The sequence below is a fragment of the Blennius ocellaris genome (assembly GCF_963422515.1).
Source record: "Blennius ocellaris genome assembly, chromosome: 20".
In the NCBI taxonomy this organism is placed as follows: Eukaryota; Metazoa; Chordata; class Actinopteri; order Blenniiformes; family Blenniidae; genus Blennius; species Blennius ocellaris.
In genome coordinates, this window is record NC_137669.1 from 17,969,440 (window position 1) to 17,992,825 (window position 23,386).

The 23,386-nt window shown below is 42.3% G+C and overlaps 3 protein-coding genes across 3 annotated transcripts; 1 reads left to right on the forward strand and 2 right to left on the reverse strand.

The window, feature by feature from the left end:
* Positions 1–2,933: 2,933 nt before the first annotated feature.
* On the reverse strand, positions 2,934–7,480 carry mrpl24 (mitochondrial ribosomal protein L24). Its single transcript, XM_080515494.1, has 6 exons — positions 7,415–7,480; positions 7,007–7,268; positions 6,240–6,335; positions 5,343–5,446; positions 4,375–4,505; positions 2,934–3,420 (listed from the first exon to the last, which is right to left on the reverse strand). Exons 2-6 carry the CDS (start codon positions 7,187–7,189, stop codon positions 3,284–3,286), a joined length of 651 nt encoding a protein of 216 aa, XP_080371620.1. The 5' UTR covers positions 7,190–7,268; positions 7,415–7,480; the 3' UTR covers positions 2,934–3,283.
* Positions 7,481–9,427: 1,947 nt separating this feature from the next.
* LOC308145042 (hepatoma-derived growth factor-like) lies at positions 9,428–16,159 on the reverse strand. Its single transcript, XM_080516369.1, has 6 exons — positions 15,732–16,159; positions 12,965–13,041; positions 12,726–12,864; positions 12,453–12,611; positions 12,186–12,371; positions 9,428–11,391 (listed from the first exon to the last, which is right to left on the reverse strand). Exons 1-6 carry the CDS (start codon positions 15,816–15,818, stop codon positions 11,371–11,373), a joined length of 669 nt encoding a protein of 222 aa, XP_080372495.1. The 5' UTR covers positions 15,819–16,159; the 3' UTR covers positions 9,428–11,370.
* A 2,182-nt stretch (positions 16,160–18,341) lies between these two features.
* prcc (proline rich mitotic checkpoint control factor) lies at positions 18,342–23,176 on the forward strand. Its single transcript, XM_080515574.1, has 7 exons — positions 18,342–19,002; positions 19,089–19,136; positions 19,545–20,039; positions 20,299–20,391; positions 20,483–20,629; positions 20,728–20,793; positions 20,965–23,176. Exons 1-7 carry the CDS (start codon positions 18,784–18,786, stop codon positions 21,049–21,051), a joined length of 1,155 nt encoding a protein of 384 aa, XP_080371700.1. The 5' UTR covers positions 18,342–18,783; the 3' UTR covers positions 21,052–23,176.
* Positions 23,177–23,386: the final 210 nt, after the last annotated feature.

The window sequence follows — 23,386 nt, forward strand, 5'->3', positions numbered from 1 at the left end:
CTTCACTCATATATACGACTGATAAATACAGTGCAGGGGATCAGCTTTGAATGACTTGGCGTTTAAAGCTGTTAAGTGGAAAATTATGTGCTTGCAGGGAGTGAGACAATTCTCGTTTGACTACTTGCTTCGGGGGTTTTCAGTGATGTGAGTTTGCATGTTCTTGGTGTGTGTGTGTGTGTGTGTGGGGGGGGGGGGGGGGGGGGTTGATCAGGATTGTCTTTCTGAATCTAGAGACTTTCTGTGAGGAGTTTGTGTTTTATCCCACTAAACCTAAAACATGCAAGTGGGGTAACTGGTGCCTGTAAATTGCCTGTAGGTGTGAATGTCGTTACCCTCTGGTGGACTGGTGACGTCTCCATGATGGATTCTTCTCCACAGCATTTTTCCTTCCTGATTTTTCAGACAAGAATCTCCATGAAAACAACTAAGCGGATGGTGTCGCCATTGATTCTCATATCAGAACACCTTTTCAGAAATGAATTTGATCACGAGTGTCAGGGCTGGTTAAGTTTAAGTTCCTTACCTGTCTATATTTCAGGCCACCTGTCTCCCTGTTCCTGTCTGTCTCCCCTCAGTGTGTCATTACATGACTCCTCCCTAATATGCTTCACCTGTGCCTTGCCTCTCTCTATTGTATATAAACTCACTCTCCTCTTGTTCCTGTTGCGAGATCGTCCCAGTGGTTTCCCTGTTACCCAGTATTTCTGTGTTTTGACTTGACCTTTTGGATAATGCTCAGTTCCTCTGAATGCTGCCTGTGTTTCAAATATAACTTTTGGACTCTCCCTTCTTGCGTGAGTCTGCCTTTGGGTTCTGCCAGGCTTTGTGGCAAAGTGTAGTTAGTGACTGATTAAAAAATAGCTCGAGAATAACTTTAAATGTCAAACAAGTAACATTTGGGACAATTTCAGACTATAAACTATAACAGAGATGGACAACTGGTGGCCTGTGGCTAATTGTTTCCTAATTGGTGCTTTTTCAGTAAATCACATGTCATAATTCTTACATATACACTTATGGTTCAAGTTCAGTTTGGTCACATTACATTTTTGTCCTTCATACTTAAAACCTCCAGCCTTGTTGCATGAACACGTAACCGATATTTCAAAGTATCAGTATCTAGCCAACATGACTCCTGCTTTCTTGTTGCTATGGATCACAACAGTCGTTACCGACGACGTCAGTGTGTTGATGACAGAAGGAAAAAAAAAAAGGCAAGAGGAAGTCTAGAATTGAAGCAGAAATCACTGCTTGGTGTGAGACAAAAGACGTGGTGAGAGTTGGTCGAAGGGTGTAATGCGGTTCATCCTGCAACACTCTGAGACGCCTCTGTTAAACTGCTAAGTTACTTTTTCCTGCAGCCTTTCGGCAGATCGCTTCGCTATTTTCCTTCCTGTGTCACTTTCTATTTTGGGGCATGAAACCATAAATGAGGTAATATTTGAAACCTGATCACAGGTGTGCCACTTGGCGCACGAGAAGTCAAATGAGGTGAGTCTGTCGAAAGCGGTCGGTTCCTGCGCCGGCTCCTCCCCGACTCATTTCTCTCTCTGCAAACAGTTCCGCAGACGCACTGGAAAGACGGACTCATTTTTTTTTTTCTTTCAGTTTTTGGCGAGCGGCACGTCTAGGCTTCTGTAAAATAATACAACTATTTTCAGCCTCACGCGGGATCTCAAAAGGTTGCAGCTGTTCGCAGTAGAAAATGTGTCCGAAACCAAGAATAACAGTCTGATCTGTGTCATGTAAGCTGCGAGGATGAAGTGTGCTTGTAGCATGAAATCTGTTTGGGTTGTTATGGTGAAGGGAAAAAAAAAATGCTGTAATTACACTGAGAGGAGAGACACAGGCTGGGACCACACAATGATGTAGGGGTTAGTGCTCTCGCCTCACAATGAGAATATCTTAGATCTCGTCTGGATGGATATTTGATTGCAGTCTGGATGTTCATTCTTGGTTTGGAGTCTGTAAATGAGTGTGTGTGGTTTTGTATCTCCATTATGGACTGATGATCTGTCCTGGGTGAGACACGCCTTCAGCTATCACTCGCTCGGATCGGCTCCCACAGCCTGCAACCCAGAATTGGATGATTTGCCTTGATTAAATCCAATTTTATACAGTGCTAAATACAACAGTCATTTCAAGGTGCCTTTACAAAAAAACAACAGCTACTACCAGCAAGTATAGGCAACTGTGATAAAAGTTTTAAAAAATCCTTTTAGCGGGAAGAAATATTTTCAAAACAAACAAATCCTCTCTCTGCGGATCTGATGGAGGCTCAGAGCACAAACTTCCAGCTCCAACTGAATGTTGATATTTAATAGTGAAACATCGCTGAAAGGAGAGTAAGAGACGTGTCAGTCTCCCAGCAACTGATGGCTTTATTAGAAAATGGTCCAGGCTGTCCTGAAGCAGGCTGAACTGTTACCTTTATTAAATAGAAAAGTCTTAAGCCTAACTTTAAAAGTAGAGACCGAAGACTAAACTGAAGACTCAGGTAGTTATTCGGATGCACTTTTAATAGGGAATTACAATGAGTTCGTTCACAAGTAAGAATGGATTAATTTCTCAGTGTCACTCTGAGCCAACATGTTATGCAGGTGAAAAAACGCAGACTTGTTTAAGGTGGGAGTTGACGGATCAGTCGAGGTCAAATGTGACTCGGCTTCCTCACACTAAAGGTCAGAGCGATGCTGGTCAAGGTCACTTATGTCTCCTAATTATGGTATTTCTCTCATTTTGGCACGCAGCCAATCAGAGCCTTTACTGGGAACGGTAGAACGAGCTTCTTATGGAAGCAATAAAACAATGACAGTTCTTGACTTCTTGTGTATTTATTTTACCACCAGTGTTAAAATTAGAAAAGTAGATAAATAACCATTTTAATCTGTTGAATGAACAGTTAGAATAATTTTTTCCACATTAAAACATGATATTTAATCCACTTTATTTTTCTCTCCACTGAAATGAGTTAAAAAAAAAACACATTTATGTTAATTGACAGAAATATCATTAAATGTCTGCAAAGCGAAAATGATCCTGGAAGCAAAGTAACAAAAGCTGTCGATTTCATTTCACCTATTCATTCAGTTATTGTTTTGTTTTTTTTCATAATGTTGCACCATTTTAAAGTCCACACATCCTCCTCGTGGCGTCTTCACCCAGGCCTTGCCTGACTTGACCTTCAGCTTGACTCCCACCAGAAGAAGGCATGTCCAGGGTCCCTGTGAAAAACTGGAACGCTCCACCGGGAGCACCGAGTGTCTCTGACCCGCCAAGCTCAGTACCAGTAAGACGTCTGGTGCCTTCGTTTCTCCTTGATGCCCAGCTTCTCCATGACCTCCTCCTCCAGGGTTTTCAAGGAGGGCACAAAGGTCTTTTCCAGAGTGTCTTCAGGGCTGGTGTCTTTTGGGCCGTCTGAGGAGGGAAAATATCAAATCTTAATCCAATTTAAAAATGAGAAACACTGCACATGTTGAACAAATGTTCTGAGATGGTTTTGTTAAGTTTTAACCGTTTAATTATAAGCACAGGTTTTGACCTCCCCTTTGAATTAAAGCGCAAAACATTATTTTACATTGATTTTCTTACAAACAAAGATACAATTACAGTCCACCAAAAAAAACTGCCCAGTTTTTGTGATTCAGCACTTCAAACCAGTTCAAAAATGTTCATTTTTAACAAAAATCCTTCTGATGCGTTGGTGACGATAATACACATCACATCGAGTTAAAAAGTTCATGCATATTCTCCCAAATGCTGCTATTTTGTACGTTTTCAGCGACCTTATCATCGATTTCAATTCAAAATTAAATAAAACGGAACCCAACAGACCCGTTGTGTAATTTGACAAAACTTTTAGAAAAAACAACCAAAAACTTCTGCAAAGAAACGGGAAATTACAGGCAAAAAATAACCATGGTGGAAGCCTGTGGTATAGATCTTCAGTCCAAATATTTTTCTCCAATCTGACACACAATGTAATAATGTACCACAATCCATCAAATTACTATAATAATATTAAATTGTGGTAGTTTTTTTCTTCTTTTTTTGTGTTTCGTGGTATATGATCAAATCTGGCACCTGAAGGATTTTAGAATTCAAGTGTGATTGATTGCAGTACCCCAGAATTAAGTACAGGGTAGCACTGAGAAACATTTTCCTTCACTTCTGTCTTCCAGGAAACCAAAAATACTTCTTCCAATGACAAAATCATAAAAAAAACAAACCCTTTTGTTTTACTTAAGTCTGCACAGGTTGGAAAAACAGAACAATCCGTTGGCTTAATCTGTCGGCAGTCAGTTAGAGTTGGATCAACCCGGCTCCTGAAGCGGATCGCCCTCCAATCAAAACACGCAGACGCTCCCTCACCTTTCCACTGCTGCGGCACGATGCCGTCCCGTCGCTCCACGAGCGGTTTGGGGATGATTCGACCCGTCCGGAGCGACACCCGGACTCTCTCGCCCTCCTCTGTGAACTTCCACTCGACCTCTGTGGGCTTCCTGGAGGGAAACATTGAACCTTCGTAAAACTGCATTTATGTAAATTATCATTTACATGCTGACCTGCACTGTCACACCGCTGCACTGTGGCATTTGCAGTCGTCATTTTTCAAGCTTGAACTGATATTTTTGGTCTCATGTCAACATAAATAACATTAAATGTGTTTTCTTTTGTCTTTTAATATCTGCTGTGGCCATAAAGAACCACAGATTTGTCTGGAAGGTGATCAACTGTCACAATGTGAACCAGCAGATGTGAAACACCTCGGCCGCGCTCCCTTACTGGAAACGTGTCACCGCGTGTTCCACATTAACCAACACAACTGCAACAGACCATCACATTTCCTATCAAGACTTTTAGTAAATGACTTCAATGTGAGAGGAGTGGAGATCTCAGACAACCCACCAATATGTAGATTTTCTTTTTAAAGATCTTTACGATCCACAGAATAGTCTCCCTTTGGGTAAAAAGTTAAGTTAACCCTCATATGACAGAATTAAAATTATTTTATGGCTGAGTATTTGACAAAAAAACAAAAACAGGCAATGAGTGAGTGCTTGTTTTTGTGAAGGTACTGAGAAGCTCCAGCTACAGAGGGATTGAATGTCCATGCTGTAAACTGTTTGAGACGTGTAAACCATCATGTATCAAAACTACCGCGGCAACATCAGCAACACATGTCAACAATGTGGAGGTATTTCCAAACAGAAAGCTCAATGTAAGAGCTTGATTCAACACAAAATATTGGACACAACTAATCTAAATGGAACGTGGACGTGACTGTGCACACGTGCAGCAACAACCTCAACAAAGAGCTGCGTGTTGGTCGTCTCTACCTGTCTGAGGGGTCGACCAAAGAGATTTGTTGGAGCAGGAGGGGAGCTTCAGAGGCGACGTACGTGCCACGGTAATCCCAAGTCTTTCCAATATACCTGAAATGCTGAGGCAGGGTGAAAAATCAGAGCTCTGTGGTTTAAGAGTAAAAATAAGCAGGCAAGCAAACTATTGGATGTCACCATCTCAATACTAATTACACATATCTGGCTCCATCTGTGGATTCATTAAAAAAAAAAGTCTAAAGCACAAGTTTAATTACACTTACTCTCGAAGGCAAGAGAGACTAAATGTAAAGTAACAGTTTAGGTTTTAATCATTCTAATCGACACCATTGATCTGACACTGTGATGAGAACTCCCTCTAGTGGTAGAAGGAGGACGATCATATTCTCAGAAAATGAAATAAGATTTGAAAGTATCCAATATGATCAAAGCTGTACAAAACAGGAACCTAAAATATGAATTGCTTAATAAAAATAAGCATTCTCTTTCCGATATTATGGCAGCAACATCAGCCTGCTACAGAGAAGCCATGCACTTAGTGCATGCATATGCTATGAAGTTCTACAGACTCCATGAGGTTAAGATCAGGACACTTCGGGAACATACCATCTAAGATAGCCCCTGTATGAATAGGTGTAATGTACTCTGCTGCTGATTTAATCTGGAAACAATCAGACGTTATTGTGTCGGCGTTGCATGATGTGAGTGCAGGATTTCTCCTGACATGTTTGTGCAGCACTGTGAAGTAGTACTGTGTGAGACAATGAACACTGCAGCCCAAACTGTTTCTCATCTCAGAGAGCTTTTCTAAGCTCCTCGATGATTTACAAACAAAATGTACTACACACTTGTAGTGTTATTTGGAGAAAAAATAAATAAAAAGATCTTTCTTACTGTGTTCAGTCCTTGCAGGATGACCCAGTTTCTGCGTCGGAACACCTGGACCACTTTCCCCTGCTTCCCTTTGTCCTTTCCTGCAAGAATCTCCACCTGAGAAACAGAAAAAGAATAAAGTTAACATGGATAATGACAGCTCTTTTTAAAACCAAACTTGGCTGACTTTACAGAGCTCACAGACTTATTGAAGCCATGTCTTAATGCTGAGGTAAAGAATTAAATCTGGTAAACTGATCCAACAGACTGTAATCAACCTGGGACATTTTGATCAAACTGCACCAGTTTCTTAATCAGTGCTTTTGATTCCCTCCAGTGTCCGGGTGAAAGCCTTTACACTAGAAACTGCACACATGCAGCAGGAGCAACTTCAGCGTCTTCTCTAAAGCCATGGACGTAGGGGATCGTCCATGGAACCACTAGTGCCAGAAATATCCAACGTTTAGAAAACTGAGCTATCAATGTCTGATTTAAAGTCTTTAGACCAGTGAGATATACCATTGAATTTACCATTTGAAAGTCTAAAGCCATAAACTGAGTTCTGATTTTAAATTTCAATATTTTATGTTGACCATTTCTCTTTTTCAATGTATTCTAATCATTCTGTAATTTTAATAATCACTGTAAATATACATATACAAACATTTTTTGTGTCCTTTGGGTTGTACCAACTTCCAGTAAGTGTCTGTATATATAAAGTTTTAGACTGATCGCTGCAGAGGGACATTATGTGTGGTTCCACGGTCCTGCAGCAGCTCGTCTCTCACCGTGTCTCCTTTGAACACAGACCAGTCCTGAGCCTCCAGGGGCTCCACGAACACCTTCCTCCTCTTCTTCCCGGCAGGGTTCAGCCTCTTCGCAGCCGCGGTCCACGGTCTGTTGGTTCCGTATCGGTAGTCCTTGGGCACGACGACCCTGGCGGCCATCGCCAGGACCGCGGTGAGCCTCATGGTGCAGCGGGGACCCGGTGAGCAACAGCCGGACAGAGAACCCGGTGACGACCGCCTCACAGGCTAGGCTAACGTTTGCCTGCGGAGTAGCCAGCAAAAACACAACTTTAGCGCAGATTAAACACTCTACGTCACGTCATCTCGGATTCTCAAATATCACACGAGACTGTTGTCAATGTGAAAGTGAAGATATCCATTAATAAAGAGAGATAGAAAAGGCTTTACCCTCTGTTGATGTCAATGTCACATGTAACACAGAATCACATCACAACATGAGCCAACCGCAGAAAGCGCCCCCTGGCGGACAGGAGGACAAACATAGCCCTGTCCTGTAGGCCGCTCCGCTGTAGACTGACGTCCCCTGCTGGCTGGATCTGACATTGCAGCTCGACGCCATCTTGGATGGGGCACCCTGTGCCTCCATTGCATTTATTTCGACTGAGGAAGGCCGAGTCCGCCTGTAACACTCATCATCGCCCCTAAATGTTCACACATAAAGAATATGATCGTTAATGCTGAGATACTTTGTATTATGTTTTTTTTTTTGCTTTTTTCATAGACTGACATATGGTATGGCATATTAATAAATGTTTATATTTAGAAACAGATAGAGCCAGAGAGAGAGCGAGAGAGAGACTGCCTGTATGTACACACTAATAACAAACATGTTTTCATATTTCTGATTTTGTTATTGGTGTTATTTCTGAAATTAGATTTTCTTCGTCAGCTGTTTTTACCTTAGTGATCAAATTTCCATATGTTCAACATTTTGATAATTTGAATTTTAAGAGTTCTCAATAACTGCAGACATCTGATAAAAGATTAATACCCAAAGTGATCAATAAACAAATTAACAGTTTAACACACATGCTAACCCACATGTCATGTTCTAAAATGGAGCTGTTTCATTTCCAGTATGAACTTCTATGGTGAATATTAAGATTGAGAGATTTGTATGGAAAGTGTCACAGATTAATTACTTAACTGTACACATTTATCTCAAACACATGCACAATATAAAGTATAGATGGACAAAATTGAACTGCCAATAGGCATTAGTTAAAACTTTAAGGTTTCTTAAAGTTACTGTTACTTAATAACACTATATCATCATCCACAATATATCATATGATGAAGATTTAGATTGGTTCCAACCTTTTTATTTCTTTTTTTTAAAAAGCCCTCATTTTATTTTGAGAAATCATTTGACATATATTCTGGATTATCACAAGCCTTCCTGTGTCAGCACTTGATATACGTCTTTCCTCCTCACACAGGCTGCATAAAGACCTGCAAGCAAGCCTAAAAGTACAAATAATTAATTGTGTCCGGACACAACACATATTTATAAATCAACTTTTTTCCCCCCATTAGAGTCTTTTACATGTACAGTAAAAAAAAAAAAAAAGAAAGGATTTAAAACAATTGAGTACACACCCAAACAGTCAAAACCAAACCTGAAAGCCAGCAGGGAATGTTACATAACCACATAAACCGGTGCTGCCCTCACAGCCTCTGAAGCCGGCCGGTGCCACTGGGCTCTCCGGGGAGCAAATCATTTGTGACAACTGCACACAGACACACAAAAAGCTCCCATTGTTGTCTCATAGGTTAGTATCAGAGAGGAAAATTAGGCGTGAGACGACTCATTTGGTCCGCCTGAAAAGGAACAGTAGTCTTTAGTCATGCACGGAAGTTGGACTGAAGAGCAAACGCTGCAAATAATCCTACAAGTGGTTTGTGGACAGAAAACTGCACTCTTTTTTTTTTCTTTCATTGAAAATAAGAAAAATAAAATACACTTTGATACATTTTCTACCAAATAAAATTCACGAGCTGTAAAACACACCCAGCTTTTAAAACTATGATAAGACCTATTAACTTTATATATATTTATTACCAAGGCTGTTTAAATACACTACCAGTCGTTCATGTGGCATTGATGAAAGTAAAGAACTGCAATTAAGAACGGGTGACATTTATAGCAGCTTTTAACTCTTAAAAAGGAAACACCACAAGAAAAGGAAAAATCCTGTGTATTTACATTATATGAATAAGTGAAAACTACAGCTGGAAATGACAAAAGCCTATTCATCGAAATTCCATTCATACACAGGGAAAACATTGAAATACTAAAGAGAAACACCCAAGTTCAGAATCAAACCAGATAAATTCTCAGTCCTGTTTATTTAAACTATTAAAGTGTACAAACACCACAAACACGTTTTATTCGTAATCAACATGTTTATTAAATGAACTGGCAACTACAATAGTAAACTAAGCGGCAGATAAAGATGAATGGCAGCTTCTGAAAGTAACAGACAAAGCTAAACCAAAACAAACAAACACTAGAATTCCAAAATGAAACCCTGGGAATCGACTCCGTATCCGCGTTGGCGCTTTTTAAGATTTTGAAAATGAGCGGCGCGATGAAAGGGAAGGTGGCCGTCTTAGACACGACACTCAAGAGAAATGTTCACTATGAAGAGCTGATCTTTCCCTTTTTTTTTTTTTTTTGTTCGACTCAATAAACACAAGGCAAATAAATGTCAAATGACAGAGGATGGTACATCCAGGTAACGTGACGAGAAAGACTCCATCTCTACCGTCCAAGTTTGCAACGTTCTCCAATTGGGGAAAAAAAACAAAAAAACTACAAAAAAAAACCAAAAACCAAAGGCTTAATCTGAAAATGTCTGAAGGTATGTCTGAACAAAGCACATCTTTAAAACGTCACAACAGTGTTTCACAGTCCAAATAATAAGACCACTTAGAAAAACTAGACTCATCTTCCAGTTAAAAGGGGCAAAAAACGAAAAGGCAGAAACTAAAGCTTTACAGATTCTTCACTCTGCGTTTTCTTTTTATTTCATTTTTTTTTTCTTCTTTCTTTTTTAAGTCACACTTTGAGCAGATCAAGCAGCCATAAACACTTTCAACAATACGTTTCAGAGCTGGAAAGGAAAGTCAATGCAATTAATTGTGTTCTTAACAATTACATCTCCTGTATACGCAACAGCAGCACTACTGTGAGCTAAATATGAAATTATGATAAAATTGAGCATTTTCAAAAGTTTACTTGGTAATCATCCCCCCCCCCCCCCCCCCAGGACTAGTGGCGACAAATAACCCCCCCAACCTACACGTCAATCACAACGGCTCATTCCGCTTTCCACTTTCTCAGTCGAGCTCGGACGCGACAACATTGAGGAATGTCTTTCTGCTTCCAGCATCGTCGGCCTCGAGCCATAAACCTTAAAATGTCTCCTTCCCTAACCCGGGGGGGGGGGGGGGGGCGATCAGCACGTTCACAAGCCAAGTAAGAAACGCGACGGGATCCTGGCGAAGTTACTCACATAGTTTGGTCACCTGCAATAAAGCAAACACACTCACACAGCAAAAAGCAAGGTCACGTGATTCGCATTAAAAGAAAAAAAAGAAGAGAAACGGCATAAAGCACACGAGACGATGATTAATGGGGCAAAAAAAAAATTGAACAAACAAACGAAACCTCTGAAAGTGCAACTTCTCGTGTATCTAATGACTGAATAACTGATCAAAATGCAGCCGAGGAGCCGGGCGGCTCCAACAAATGTAAGACCGTTCACCTAGAAACTGGAGCGGAGGTTGAGGTGGAAGAGTTTTTTTTTTCCTTTGTGTAATATCTACATTTTAAAACGATCACATAAGAATAATTTGCCCAATAAATGTTTTTTTTTTTGTTTTTTTTTTATCGATATCTAAATGTTCTCATTTCTGGTGTAATCAGTGTTCTACTTCCCGCTAAAATGAAAAAAAACTAAACCAAACAAAACAATAATAATAATGTTTTGACACCAGTCATTCAGTCTTTTTAATTGTGTAATTGCACTTAGAAATAAAAAATATATACACACCAAAATCCCATTTATAAACGAGCCCCAAAGCGCTCTGCTCAATTTTGTCTCATCTTTAATCAGGTTAGCAAACTTTTGTGTTTCTGGGATATATGATACCCCAGAAGTGGCAAATGAAGATTTGTTTGTCTCTTTCTACAAACATTTATGTTTATGTTTAAACTTTTTTTTTTTTTTCATCCTTTAGCACTGATCAGCTGAACTCTGGCGTCCTGCAGGTAATTGTGTCGATGCTTGATTCCAGAGAGACGTCAGAAGGTGCTCCTTTTCTTCTGTGAGCTGACGTTAAGCGCTGTCATTCGCTGGCTGCGGGGAGAGCACAGGACGGGGATTAGTGTGTATAATTGGACTTGTACGACTGCGTGACGCGGAAATGTCTCCGTCGGCTGGACTTTAGTCTCCGCGAGGAAAACTAACGTGTCCTCAATCTTTGCCATTTAGTCTGCGGAGCCTCCGTTACACTAAACTGCACTGCCGAAGTGGCCGGCGATTACAGGAGTGACCCTGCCGGTGTAAAAGTGGGCAAAACAATCATTACGGAGTTCCAGTTGAAGCTGCATCTTGGCAGGGAAGCAACATGCAGGAGATGACGGAGAGATTTACGGGTCCTTTATCGATTCAGTTGTTCCCTTCTTTCCCAAATTAGGTCTAAAAAGATATTACAACAGACCCCAATATTTCCAGCGATTTATCACAATTAAAGTCATTCAAGACCACTGAACTTCTTGAATTGGTACAAGGGGAAGAGGAGAACGGCCAGATGTTTATGAAAAGTAAAGGCTGCGCCTCAAAACTTTTTTCAGAATTTTACAAACAAAGAAAAACCTTTTTTTATTGAACAGGAAGTTAATAAAAATGTAAAGCTGTTCTACAGGAATGGCCATTGATCAGGCCTTGAGGACTTCTCACACAATTTTTCTGGATTACTTCCAATTCTCTTTCTGCATCAAAGCAGTGTTGGAACATACAGCGGCGTCAAACCCTTGCGGTGTTCCAAACCTTTCGACTGGGAGTCCGAGTGCGTTGACTTAACTGGACTCGGTTTGAAATGATAATAAAATCAACGACTCAGAAATGAGGCTATTTGTGCCGAGTCCCACCTTGTCTGCTGTTAGCTGCCCCCCTGCCGGAGCGCCGTCCTGGGCCTCCGGTTTCGACTCGCTCGGCGCGGGTGCGGTTGCTTTGGGTGCGGCCACATCGTTGAGTTTAGCCTCGGCGTTGGACTTGTTCCCGTCGACTTTGGAGTCGCCTTCGGCCTCCGTGTCCTTTGGCCGCTTGGGAGAGCCCTGCGGGAGCGGTGGGCACGCGGGTGAGCTCCACGCCGAGGTTTCCCTTTATTAGACCGACCGACCGACGGGTGGACTGACCTCTGTGGACTCCTCTGCTTTTCGTTTAGCCCCGCCCCTCTCGTTCTTCTCGTCGATGACCAGGGCCCCCTCGTCCTCGTCGCTGCTGCCCTCGGCGTCCGCTTTCTCCGAGCCGCCTGTCTCCCCTGTTTCTTCTGAAGCGTTGTCCTTCTTTGATGACTGAAGGAACGGTAAATAAAAAACCCCCATCAATTCAGTGTCACCATTAAGTGTTCTGTAACATTGGTTAACATTAATTCCTTGCTCTGTGTTCCTTCATACCACCCTACGTACCTCGTAGCCCTCGTGTGTGACGGTAGGGTTATTCTCAATCTCCCAGAGCCCCTCAGCAAAGCCTTTTCTCTTGTTGGCTTTTCCGAACTTCTCCTTGCATTCATCGTAGGAGAACAAATCCTTGGCCCCCAGGAAAGCCCTGCAGTGGAGAAAACATCACTCTAGTATTTTGTAATCATGCACAGTCGGGTCCCGTCTGCGTGGTTTTGTCCGTCAACCAATGAAGCCAAAACACTCACGTCTCGTGCGTCCCGAAGAAGAACACTTGGTACTTGTTTGAAGGCGACTTCACCGCTCCTTCAGGTAATTCATCAATCTGTAAACGAAAACAAATGTTATAAAAAAAAAAAAATAGGATGCCAATTTTTCCACACGGCATGAGAACTCTTTTGAAAGTTTAAAGTACAGAAATGTTAGTCTTTGCTGTGAATCGTGTGAAAATAATGATGAAAAGCTTGTAACAAGCTCTGCAAGCTCAAGATAACGTTGCAATACTGCTTTTAATAATCAACTAATGCAGAAAAGGACATGTATCGAAACAAAACAAGAAACAAGAAAGCAGCGGCACGATTTTTTTTACAATTGAGTAAACATAACCAGTCAACTTCTGGTGGGCTACGAACTAAGCTGAACAAACAAATCAATGACAGAAGTAACTATTTAATGAAAATGGGTGTTTGGATTGCTTGGGGGTTTACGTGTTGCTGCTAATTGAGAGGTTCTCCACATGTAAGGTTGCTCGACAAACTAGCAGCTGCTGGAAAAGCCCCTCGGATTTAAACTCCTAATGAGCCCGGCGGGAGAAGAGGTCAGTGCTTCCTCGCAACACTGCCAATGTTTATGTGTGTTTTAAAAAAAAAACAGCACAGAGAGACACTGCCTCACAGGGGGAGCAACATTACAGTGACCAGGCCAGTCTGCCAGACGGGACCGGGGGGTTGGGGGGGGGGGGTCGGTATAGGTGGGGCAGAGCCTGCGGCCTATTGACAGGAGTTCAGCCTGATAAGGCCGACAGGAAGGCGGGAAAAGACTCAGATAAACACAGAGCCCAACATCCCGGTTTCGATTCCCCTGTACTTTCATTCACAGAAACTCTTACATGGACTTTGTGCAAAGTGAGAAAGGCTAAATTACGCCCGGTAGAGGTGTGAGTGGCTGATCGACCACGAGCAGCAAACTGACACCACAAACCGTTTCCTTTTTTTAAAACAGACCAGGCCACGTGCCGTTTGGGGATTACGTGTCGTTTTGTTTCCACATTTTCTTTCTGATTCAACTGTCAGGGAGACTTAATTTTTTGAAAAACCTTAAATCCTTCTTATTTTGTGTATAGTTGCATAACATTACCAAAGAAATGAAGCCATGTTTGAGAGGAATGAACTAAGTTAAGGGAAACAAAAAAAAGGAACTTTGTATCATTTATATTAATCTTAAATAATACAAATACAGCTTAATTTTTTAAGCCATTCCTGAAAATCACCATTATAAGGAACCAATTCAGATTTATTCTGTTGATTATGTCCTTACTCAATAAACTCAGTAGTTACTTAGTTTATAAATGTCTCACAGTCGTGACAAATGCCTGAGATAGTTAAAAAGATCCTGACCAATATTTGCAACAAATGACATTCATCCATTAATGTTCCAGACTTGTGTGCGACTTGCCAAATGGGACACCAAAATATGAATTTCATTTTCTGTACAGCAAGTCTTGGAAAGTAGGATGAGAAAGTGACATTTTCTTGGGAGTCCTTTTGTTTGTTTTAAGTGGTGTTTGTTGGTCGACTGACTATTCCACCTCCGGGTTTTTAAAAGACCTAAAACAATATACACAACAGTACCTTACACACCAAACTATCCGGCTTGGCTTTGGACTGCAGGAGGAAAGTGGAGAAAGCCCAATACACAAACAGGGGAAATATGTAAACTCCACACAACGTGGCAACCACCAAACCAAATTATTTCCAACTTATAAGCCATAAAATTATTTCAGAATATGTGAATATTTCAAAAGATTGTTTGTTTTTTTCACATGTCACATTGTAAATTACTTTGGGGACTATTAAGCAATGGAAAAGCTGTATATAAGCGAGCTCCAATAACCATTTAGAGGCATTTCTCATATTTGGAGGAAAACCACAGTTAAATGCCAGGAGCAACCCAACTTAATGCAGCCTGGTGATTTCAGATGAGAGCGTAGTTTATTTATAGTTCAAACACAAATTAACACTTAACTCTGAGTGAACATACAAACACAATGAGTTCATTAGTTGTCAAAACGTAAGCACGGGCCATTCCTTTTCTTGAAATGAGCTCTGTGGTGAAGTGAAATGTGACTATGTGGTGGGGAAACTTGAGTTTCTCTGTTTCGGTGGATGATTCGGAAACTAGGTTTCTATGGCTGGTTTATTATCCTGGACCTCAACAAGTGTGGGCGGGCGGGACGCGTGTTTACAAAAGTGTCACGGCATCCAGCCCCACCAGCAGCTACGAAACTTAAAAAAAAAAAAAAATTCTAACTAAATGAATTAAACTGAATGCGCACGTAGCGGGGATAAAGTGTGGCTTTATCTCCGTGCGTGTCGCTGGCGGTTTAACGGTCCGCCGCTCGCGCGTTAGCGCCGCGAGCGACATGATGGCCGTCAATCTGCTCATTTCAACAGCGAGCTCAAAGTTAGCCTAACGGGGCCCGCGGTGGAGCGGATCCGGAGGCAGCGGCCAGCGACGTGTTCTCACCCCCGGTGAGGAGGAGGAAGAACCGACCGTGGTGGCTCCGAATCGATGAATCACCCGAAAGAAATCTGACTTGAGTGCGCCAAGCCCGCGCGCGCGCCGCCTGTGTGTGTGTGTTGATGCTGGGCAACGTTGTAGCTAACGAGACCCGGCTAGGCTAACTCATGGAGGCTAACTCCCGTTAGGCCGCGCAGGTAAACAGGAGAACCGCACGCAACGAAACACAAACCAAACCGAACGCTGGACCCGAGATAATAAACCGCGGACGCTTACCCTCGCGGGCCAGTGTGGGTAGCCCTTCATTTTAGCGAACACCAGGTCCCCGGGCTTGTACTCCTTCTGCCTGTTGGACCGCGGCATGTTTCTGGCAGGAATGGCTGAGTTGCGGTTGAAGCGACTGGCGGTATTTTGAACGTGGCTCCGTAGTGTGGTTCACCACCTGCAGCAGCAACAGTCAAGCCGAGCGGCGGGTTCTCATCCAAATCGACCAGGCGCGGAAAGACCGGAGCCGAGACGCTGCAGATGCGACTCTATCCCGCCGATCCGGAGCAGTTTGTCCGTGGCGGGGCGGATGGACGCCGATTCGGAATCGATATCGTTGCACGTCGTCCGGCTAAAAGCGGCGGATGGCTTGTTTATTTACGGTGTGCCCCGCAGCCCACTGGCGGCTCGTCCCTCCGACTCTCCGGGTTTGAAATTGAAACCCGCTTCCTTCTGTGCAGACGCGCCCCCGGTGCCCAAAGCGGCGGAGAGCGCCCCCTCTGGCCGAAGAATCGCAGTGAAGGAGACGAGGCACCAGCACTCGTATTAAAGAGCAATTCTGAGCAATTCTATCACAACAATCCATCGTATTTCAAAAAACGGAGAATGGGGGACGAAATGTAGAAGGAATGCAAAAATTTTTTTTGCTGTATTTTACTGTTATGGGTTGCAATAACAGACAATCTACGACTCATCATTATCTCTTCTTCCTCCCATCATAAAAATCACCTGAATGTCCTTCTTCCTGTCTTCAGATCAGGGACCTGCACCAGACAAAAAGCTGCTTTCACCACCATCCCTTTGACCTTCGTCCCCTTCCACATCCCTCCAGGCCTTCGATCATAGATCACTCCTGGCACTGGACTCAATCCCTTCCACCTTGCACACACTCTCTTCTTCACCTCTCTTGAAACGCTTCTTTCTTCCACCCTCACTGTTTTGCCTGCCATCACATTTACACATTTATACACACCGCGTAGCTCTTCTTTGCTTAATTCCTCTTCCCTCTAATGCAAACTCGTCCGGGTTCCCCTCAACCTGCTCCCTACTCTCGCTGCAGATCATTCTGTCCTCTGCAACCATCAGAATTCAGAGTAGAAAGAGTGGACAGCTTGATTTTACCCTTCAATAGAGACATTTTGGGGAAAAGCTGGTATGAAGATAAAATTGAGAACATTTTGAGAATCAAGTTGAGATAGTGGGAGTAAATCTGATGTCAAAAATCATCAAGAAATATTGCATTTTTTTTTCAAATACGCCATAAAAAGCCTCTCCAACTTGAGTTGCTAAAAAAAATACTCAAAGCTTTATTGTGTAGCCACTTTGTATAATAATTTTTGTTAATCAACCAAAGGTTTATTTTCAACTCTATTATCTTTGGAATTAGTTTCATCATTTTAATAATTGAATCATGTTTTATGTTTAATGATATTATACTGGACAAATTAAACAACCTGCACAATGTGTATCAACATCGGTCAGGCATGATTCTGTGTTCTGTTGTGTTTTAGTCCAACTCTGAATTTATAAGCACAACTATGCTTGCTGCAAAGATTATTTAAACGTATGAAAATAATAGAAATATGCATGCAATGTTTGAATATTTCCCCATCTGACAACAGATTTTCTACAAAAATTAAGAAATTTAAATATGTGATTGTTATTTGATTGTTTATTCGTCCAAATGCATCAGAGGTTTCCACACACTATTAAAAACACCAGATTTCTTTGTGGAAAGGTGACAAGTTTCAATATGAGTTCAGTTTTTCTTCCCTCATAATCAGAGTTATCAGGTCAGCTGTAGACGTCTTGCTATTTAGTTTTCCATAAAATAATCCAACCTTTGCTTTGTGCACATTTCTAAAAGCTTGATATCATACAACAATAGACAGTGATGCCAGTGATCAAGCAACAGTGTGAAATACATTTGTAATAAAAAAATTTACAGGTGGTTCCCAGAATTACAAAAAAAAAAAAAACAGTGGTGAAGGATTTCCTTTTAAACTCATTCATGTTTTAAAACTTTTGTGCTGCCAGTGGTTGGACTTCAGGTGACTTGTGTGGGGAGCTTTGTGTCTTCATTTTCTGTACTCACATTATTTCACCTGAATAAAGACAGCCGGACAGACTACAATTAATTTGATTGTGAAATGTGTAAAGAATTGATATGTTGTAGACATTGTTGAATTCAGAATAAAAGCTTAAGTTTAAAAGAAAACAAAAACATTTTTGGCCCTTGATTTCACATTAAATTATTATCTCTTGAAACTGTTGTAAATGTTTTGAGCAAATATCATAAAATTAGACCAGCGTTCCCTCAATATCTTCTATTTTTACTGCCAAATGTATTTGTTGTCTGCGAGTTTGTCCCACTCTGTCCACCAGAGTGCTGATTTCCGGTCATCTATTTGTGTTTCCCACTCTGTCCACTGGGAGCGCTGTTTCCCTGTTGTCTATCTGTTTTTACCACTCTGTCCACTGGGGACGCCGTTTCCATGTGGTATATCTGTTTTTACCATTCTGTCTACCAGGGCGCTGTTTTCCTGTTGTTCTTTACATACAGATAGTTTAGGGGAAACGAAGAAGAACATGCTGCGCAGAAAGCTGCGCACTGGTTTTTGATGGAGGCGAATGTTTTGATGGAGTCCAGGGACTAAAAGCAGATCATTTTGTGGGAAAAGCAACACACTTTGCAGTCCATCGGTGCCATCAAACGAAGCAGACGCTTCCTCGGGTGACGATACTTCATATGCAGAGTTAGTTTTAGACAAATTAAACTTATCCGAGCGAGTAACCTCCAGTTAAAAGACATCGGATGCTACGGTGGCCTAGCTGCTGTTAGCTCCGAGAAGTTCTCGTTTAATCAGCTCGTCATTGACGGTGGAGTTTTTAATCTATCCTGGGTTGAGTTTATCGTCACTGCAGCGGTAAAGACAGTCGTCATCGTACCTTTTAGCTGCGGTAGCATCGTGTGTGTGCGGGCGGCTTCTTACGAGCAGGAGCAGCGATTATCCATGTTGACGGGTCTCTGCAGACAGCTGACCTCCCGTAATACCTTGCAAACATGTCTTTAGTCGCTTATGGCAGCAGTGATGACAGCGACTCGGAGGAAACATCAACCTCCCGCGCAGCAGATAGCAAACCGAGATCATCTGCGCACCCTGCGCCGAGATCTAACCCTTCAGCAGGAAACAACAGGATGGGATTGTTTGCTACTCTGCCTAAGCCCAAAAAACGAACAGAACCTGTGAAGATCACGGCGCCACTGATCCAGAGGCGGGATGTGAGTACGGATCTGACTGATCTGCCGCAGCCACTGTAGTAACACGAGATATTGGAATTTATAATCTGTAATCCTTTTGTTTACAGTCGGACTCTGATGACGATGAACCAGCTAGAAAGAAAGTACAACCTCAGGTAAGAAAACCTCTGACACACAAGTAGGGTACTACTAGTAGTTTGGGAACTACTTTCTCACTCATCACACGTGCTTTTGAATGGTATGTAATGGATTTTCAGACAGTCGGTTACAATGACCTTTCAATTCTAAAACACAAAGCAGTGACACTCATTGCTGCTCAAAGAAAACCCTTTAAACTTTCACCAGGTGTTTTTTTATATATATACTATTTTGGTAAATCTGCTGTGAAAGCAGCTATATGATAAACATTTTGAGGAATTTTGCAGTACTCACACATGTACGGTATAAGTGTGCTTCTTGTTTTTACTTCTCTCTTGTGCAATGTTTCCACTATCTTTTCCACATAAGGACTTGCCCACAAACATTAAAACAAAGGTCAACACTGTCATATCTTTATCCACCAGGGCTCAGGGTCAGGCCTGACTTCGCTCCTCCCACAACCCAAACACCTGACAGTAAAGGAGAAGGACAGATCTCTGATTCCTCACACGCTCACTAAACGGCCAGAATCTAAAGGACCCAAACCTGGAACGTCTGCTCAGGGTCTGATTGGTTCTAGTCCGTCGCCGTCTGCCATTAAAGCAGCAGCAAAGTCAGCAGCCCTGCAGGTGGCCAGACAAATAGCAACAGACGACCAGGATGAGGACGACATAACCCCACAAAACTACTTTTCCCTTGGCGAGAGCTCCCAACCTCTGCTACCAGCGGTGCCGAGCTTAGACCCCGAACCAGTACCAGGAGCCCCCGCTGAGCCACTTCCCTTTGCTGCTGCTGACGACGAGCCGGGACAGTCAGACGCGCCTCTCGACTTTGGTGGCAATAGCGAGGCGGCTGGAGCATGGGCTGGTCAATATCAGCAGTATGAACAACCCATCGCAGGCCCAGAGGATTGCCCGCAGGTAGTAGAGGCTTCAGCTTCACAATACACGATGTGTTTTTTTTTTTTCATTTCCTGCAATGATTATATTAATGAATAACATATCATTGGCGAGTTTGTTTCAAAATGTGTGCATGCACTCAAATATCTTGCAGTTAACAACATAATGCAATGTTGTCACTCACATAGATAAACTAAATTGTAGTTCGTTTGGTTTTTATTTCCTCACAGGTCAGCCTCTATTGCCCCGAGTAATCACCCTTTATGTCTTCCATGTACAGGGATACTATAACGAGCCATATTACGCAGACCCAGACCCTGAGCTGGCAGGAGCTGGAGAGCCTGGAAACTCTGCCATGTTTGATGATGAAGCAGTGAGAATGAAGAGCTTTTCTCTGTCTCATTCAGCCATTGAGCTCCGCCGCTCAACATTCGCAAATTCACGTTTTCCTTTCGCTCTCGCAGTTCATGCGGCTGCAGGGAAAGAGAAACCGGGGCAAAGAAGAAGTGAAGTTTCTGGAGATTAAAGGGGACGACCAGCTGAGCGGAAACCAGCAGTGGATGACCAAGAACATGACTGAGGAGAAGCAGACCCGCCAGTCCTTCAGCAAGGTGACCCGGGCAGCGTCTCCGTGTTTGTAGAGGCGTTAGAATGTCGGTTTTTGTGGCACTCGAATAAAACTACCGCTTTTCTCCCACCTGTCATGCAGAAAAGAGGAGAACAACCGACGGGACAACAGCGACGCAAGCATCAGATAACGTATCTCATTCACCAGGCGAGTGCCGCTGAAGGTCACATGGTGCTTTTCAGCCTGTGGCGACGACCCTGCTGAAGCCTGCAGACCGGCTTTGACTGTTTGCTTCGATTTACTCTGCAGATTTTCACGGTTACTTAGGAAAATTATGTAGAAACTTGGAGTCTTCTGAATGTTTGTGTCCTCTTCCAGGCGAAGGAGCGGGAGCTGGAGCTGAAGAACAGCTGGGCCGATAACAAGCTGACCCGCCGGCAGACCCAGGCCAAGTACGGCTTCTAAATGTCGCGGCTGTTGGACTCTGGTGACAGAAACAGAAACTGCGTCCCACTTTAGAATAGAGCTTTCCAGATTCCCTCCGTCGAGAAGGGGAACAATGTGTTTAGGAACAAGTGTACAAACCTTGAAAAGGAAACTTTCTTCTCGCCCCTCATCCTTTGTGTTGGTAATATGCAGTTCTTCTGCTCACTTGTTTGATAAGATGTTCCTCTTAATGGCTGCAATCTCTTTTTCAAAACGGTAAATAAAGCCACAGCATCCACACAACAGTGTAACACTATTTTGAAGTCAATTGGCTGAGATGTAATGAGACTTTGGGTGAATGTTTTCCTTTGACTGTGTATGCTTCCAGTTCATGCAAGCCGTGACTTTTATTAATTCTGTAGTTAAAACATGAACCTGGAAATGTTCAGTTCTCTGGGAATCAGTTATCAAAAAAAAAATAGTTGTAGTTATGCAGTGACTCTAAATTGCTCATGACCCTCTAAGATAAAACTGTACAGAGGATGGATGTGTGGCATTTAAAGATTTGATTTGAATTTTCAAAGAACTGAATATTTTCCTGTTTTAGCTCCATTCTAAATACTGAATCCAGCTCGTGATGACGTTCTAGTTCAGGGGAGGCCAACCAGTCAGACCTAGAGCTGTAAAAATGATGGCGTTACTACAAAGAGCCACATCAAACTCATGTGGGCTTCCATACAAACTCCCACTTTCACAGGGACATGAAATGACATAAGTGAAAAGACATCGATAATATATCATACATCTCCATATGGAATTACAAAATTTAGACAACCATCGATATCTTCACCCCCTCAGCTCATGAAAAAAATGCAAAACGTCTACAATAACAAAGACAGACACTATGAATCATATCACTATCAAATCAAGTGTAGTGTGATCAAGTGAAGGTTGCAGTGGTTCTGGTGACACTGCAGTAGACATCAGTCACGTCATGAGATACGTTTGTGGGATTTGTCGTCGCTTTTACAGCGGTTTGTAATTTCTAGACGGTCCCTGTCACAGCCGGATAAACAATGTTTCTGTGAAAAAAAGACTACTTCTGACAAAAAATGTTTTATCTTGTAGCATATTTCCTACCTCACTTCACACCATCTGTGTTGATGACGTTTCGTTAGAATTGTTGATGCTGGAACTTTACGGCGCTGCTCTCAGCAGGTGTGTCTGGTCCACCAATCAACTTCTTCACATACCTGCTCCGTGGCATCTGAAGAGTTACTTCCCTGGGACTTTATTTCTACGATTCAGAACAGAATAGTTCTGTAATTTCTGTTAATTTAACATCCTCTGTTATTGCTCTCCCGTCTTTATTATATTCAGGCAGGTTTTGTGTTAAAACTGTGACAAAGTCAGTGATGCATTTATGAACGGCTTAAAAAAATCTGAATTCTGAGTTTCACACGTGAACCATCTATAGCTGGAAGAGCTGCACTGCGATTATTTCAGGTAATGGATGAAAGAGCCACACATTAACAGGCAAAGAGACGTGGGTTGGCCACCCCTGATCTAGTTGATCCCATTCTAGTTCTTTGTGTGCATCCGGTGAGTACAGAACCTCGTAAGATCCATGTTCATTCCCTGAAAGTGCAACCGTTCTCCAACCGTGTTGTATTAGACATTTTCTGCTCCACTCTGAAATTAGTCTTCAGATTTCCTCCAGGTGCATAGTTCCAAGTCTTTCATTGACCTTTACCTCCACTGTGTGTTTTGTTTTATTATTATCCATGAGGTCAATTATTTGAATTTTCTAACAGTAGCCGTGTCAACCCCATTTTCATCCAAAAGCAACAGATTTCTGTCACCTTTGATTTTCAAAGAGAGAAGAATTGCAGCTGGTGATGTTAAACAGTCCAAACCCTCTGTTGGTCTGAAATGTACCACAGACCCAAGAAATCAATACAGATTAACCAGCAGAGCCCAGATATACTCCTCTAAAGTCAGTAGTAAGCGGTTGTACAGTCTGATAGTTCCTTTCACATACTGAGATTTCTCAACCCTTCGCCACTCGTGATGAGTCCAACGGCTGTATTGGCATCACATTCCAGGCAGCAGCCAACATATCAACGTTGCTGGGAACGTCCTCTATTTACATACTTTTGTGTGTTTGTGCTGATAAAACTGAATAAATTTTAGATTTTTCTGGCTCCAAACACTTGAATTAGTTTTTTTTTTGTCAGTATTGAATTGCAATGGCTGCAGACGTTACATTCGTTAAAATTCAAATTGCTGGTACAGTATTTCACAAGTTTACTTCTACGGTTTCTCCAGAAAAACATGATCCGATGTTAAACCTCATGAAAGTGAACACACTGGA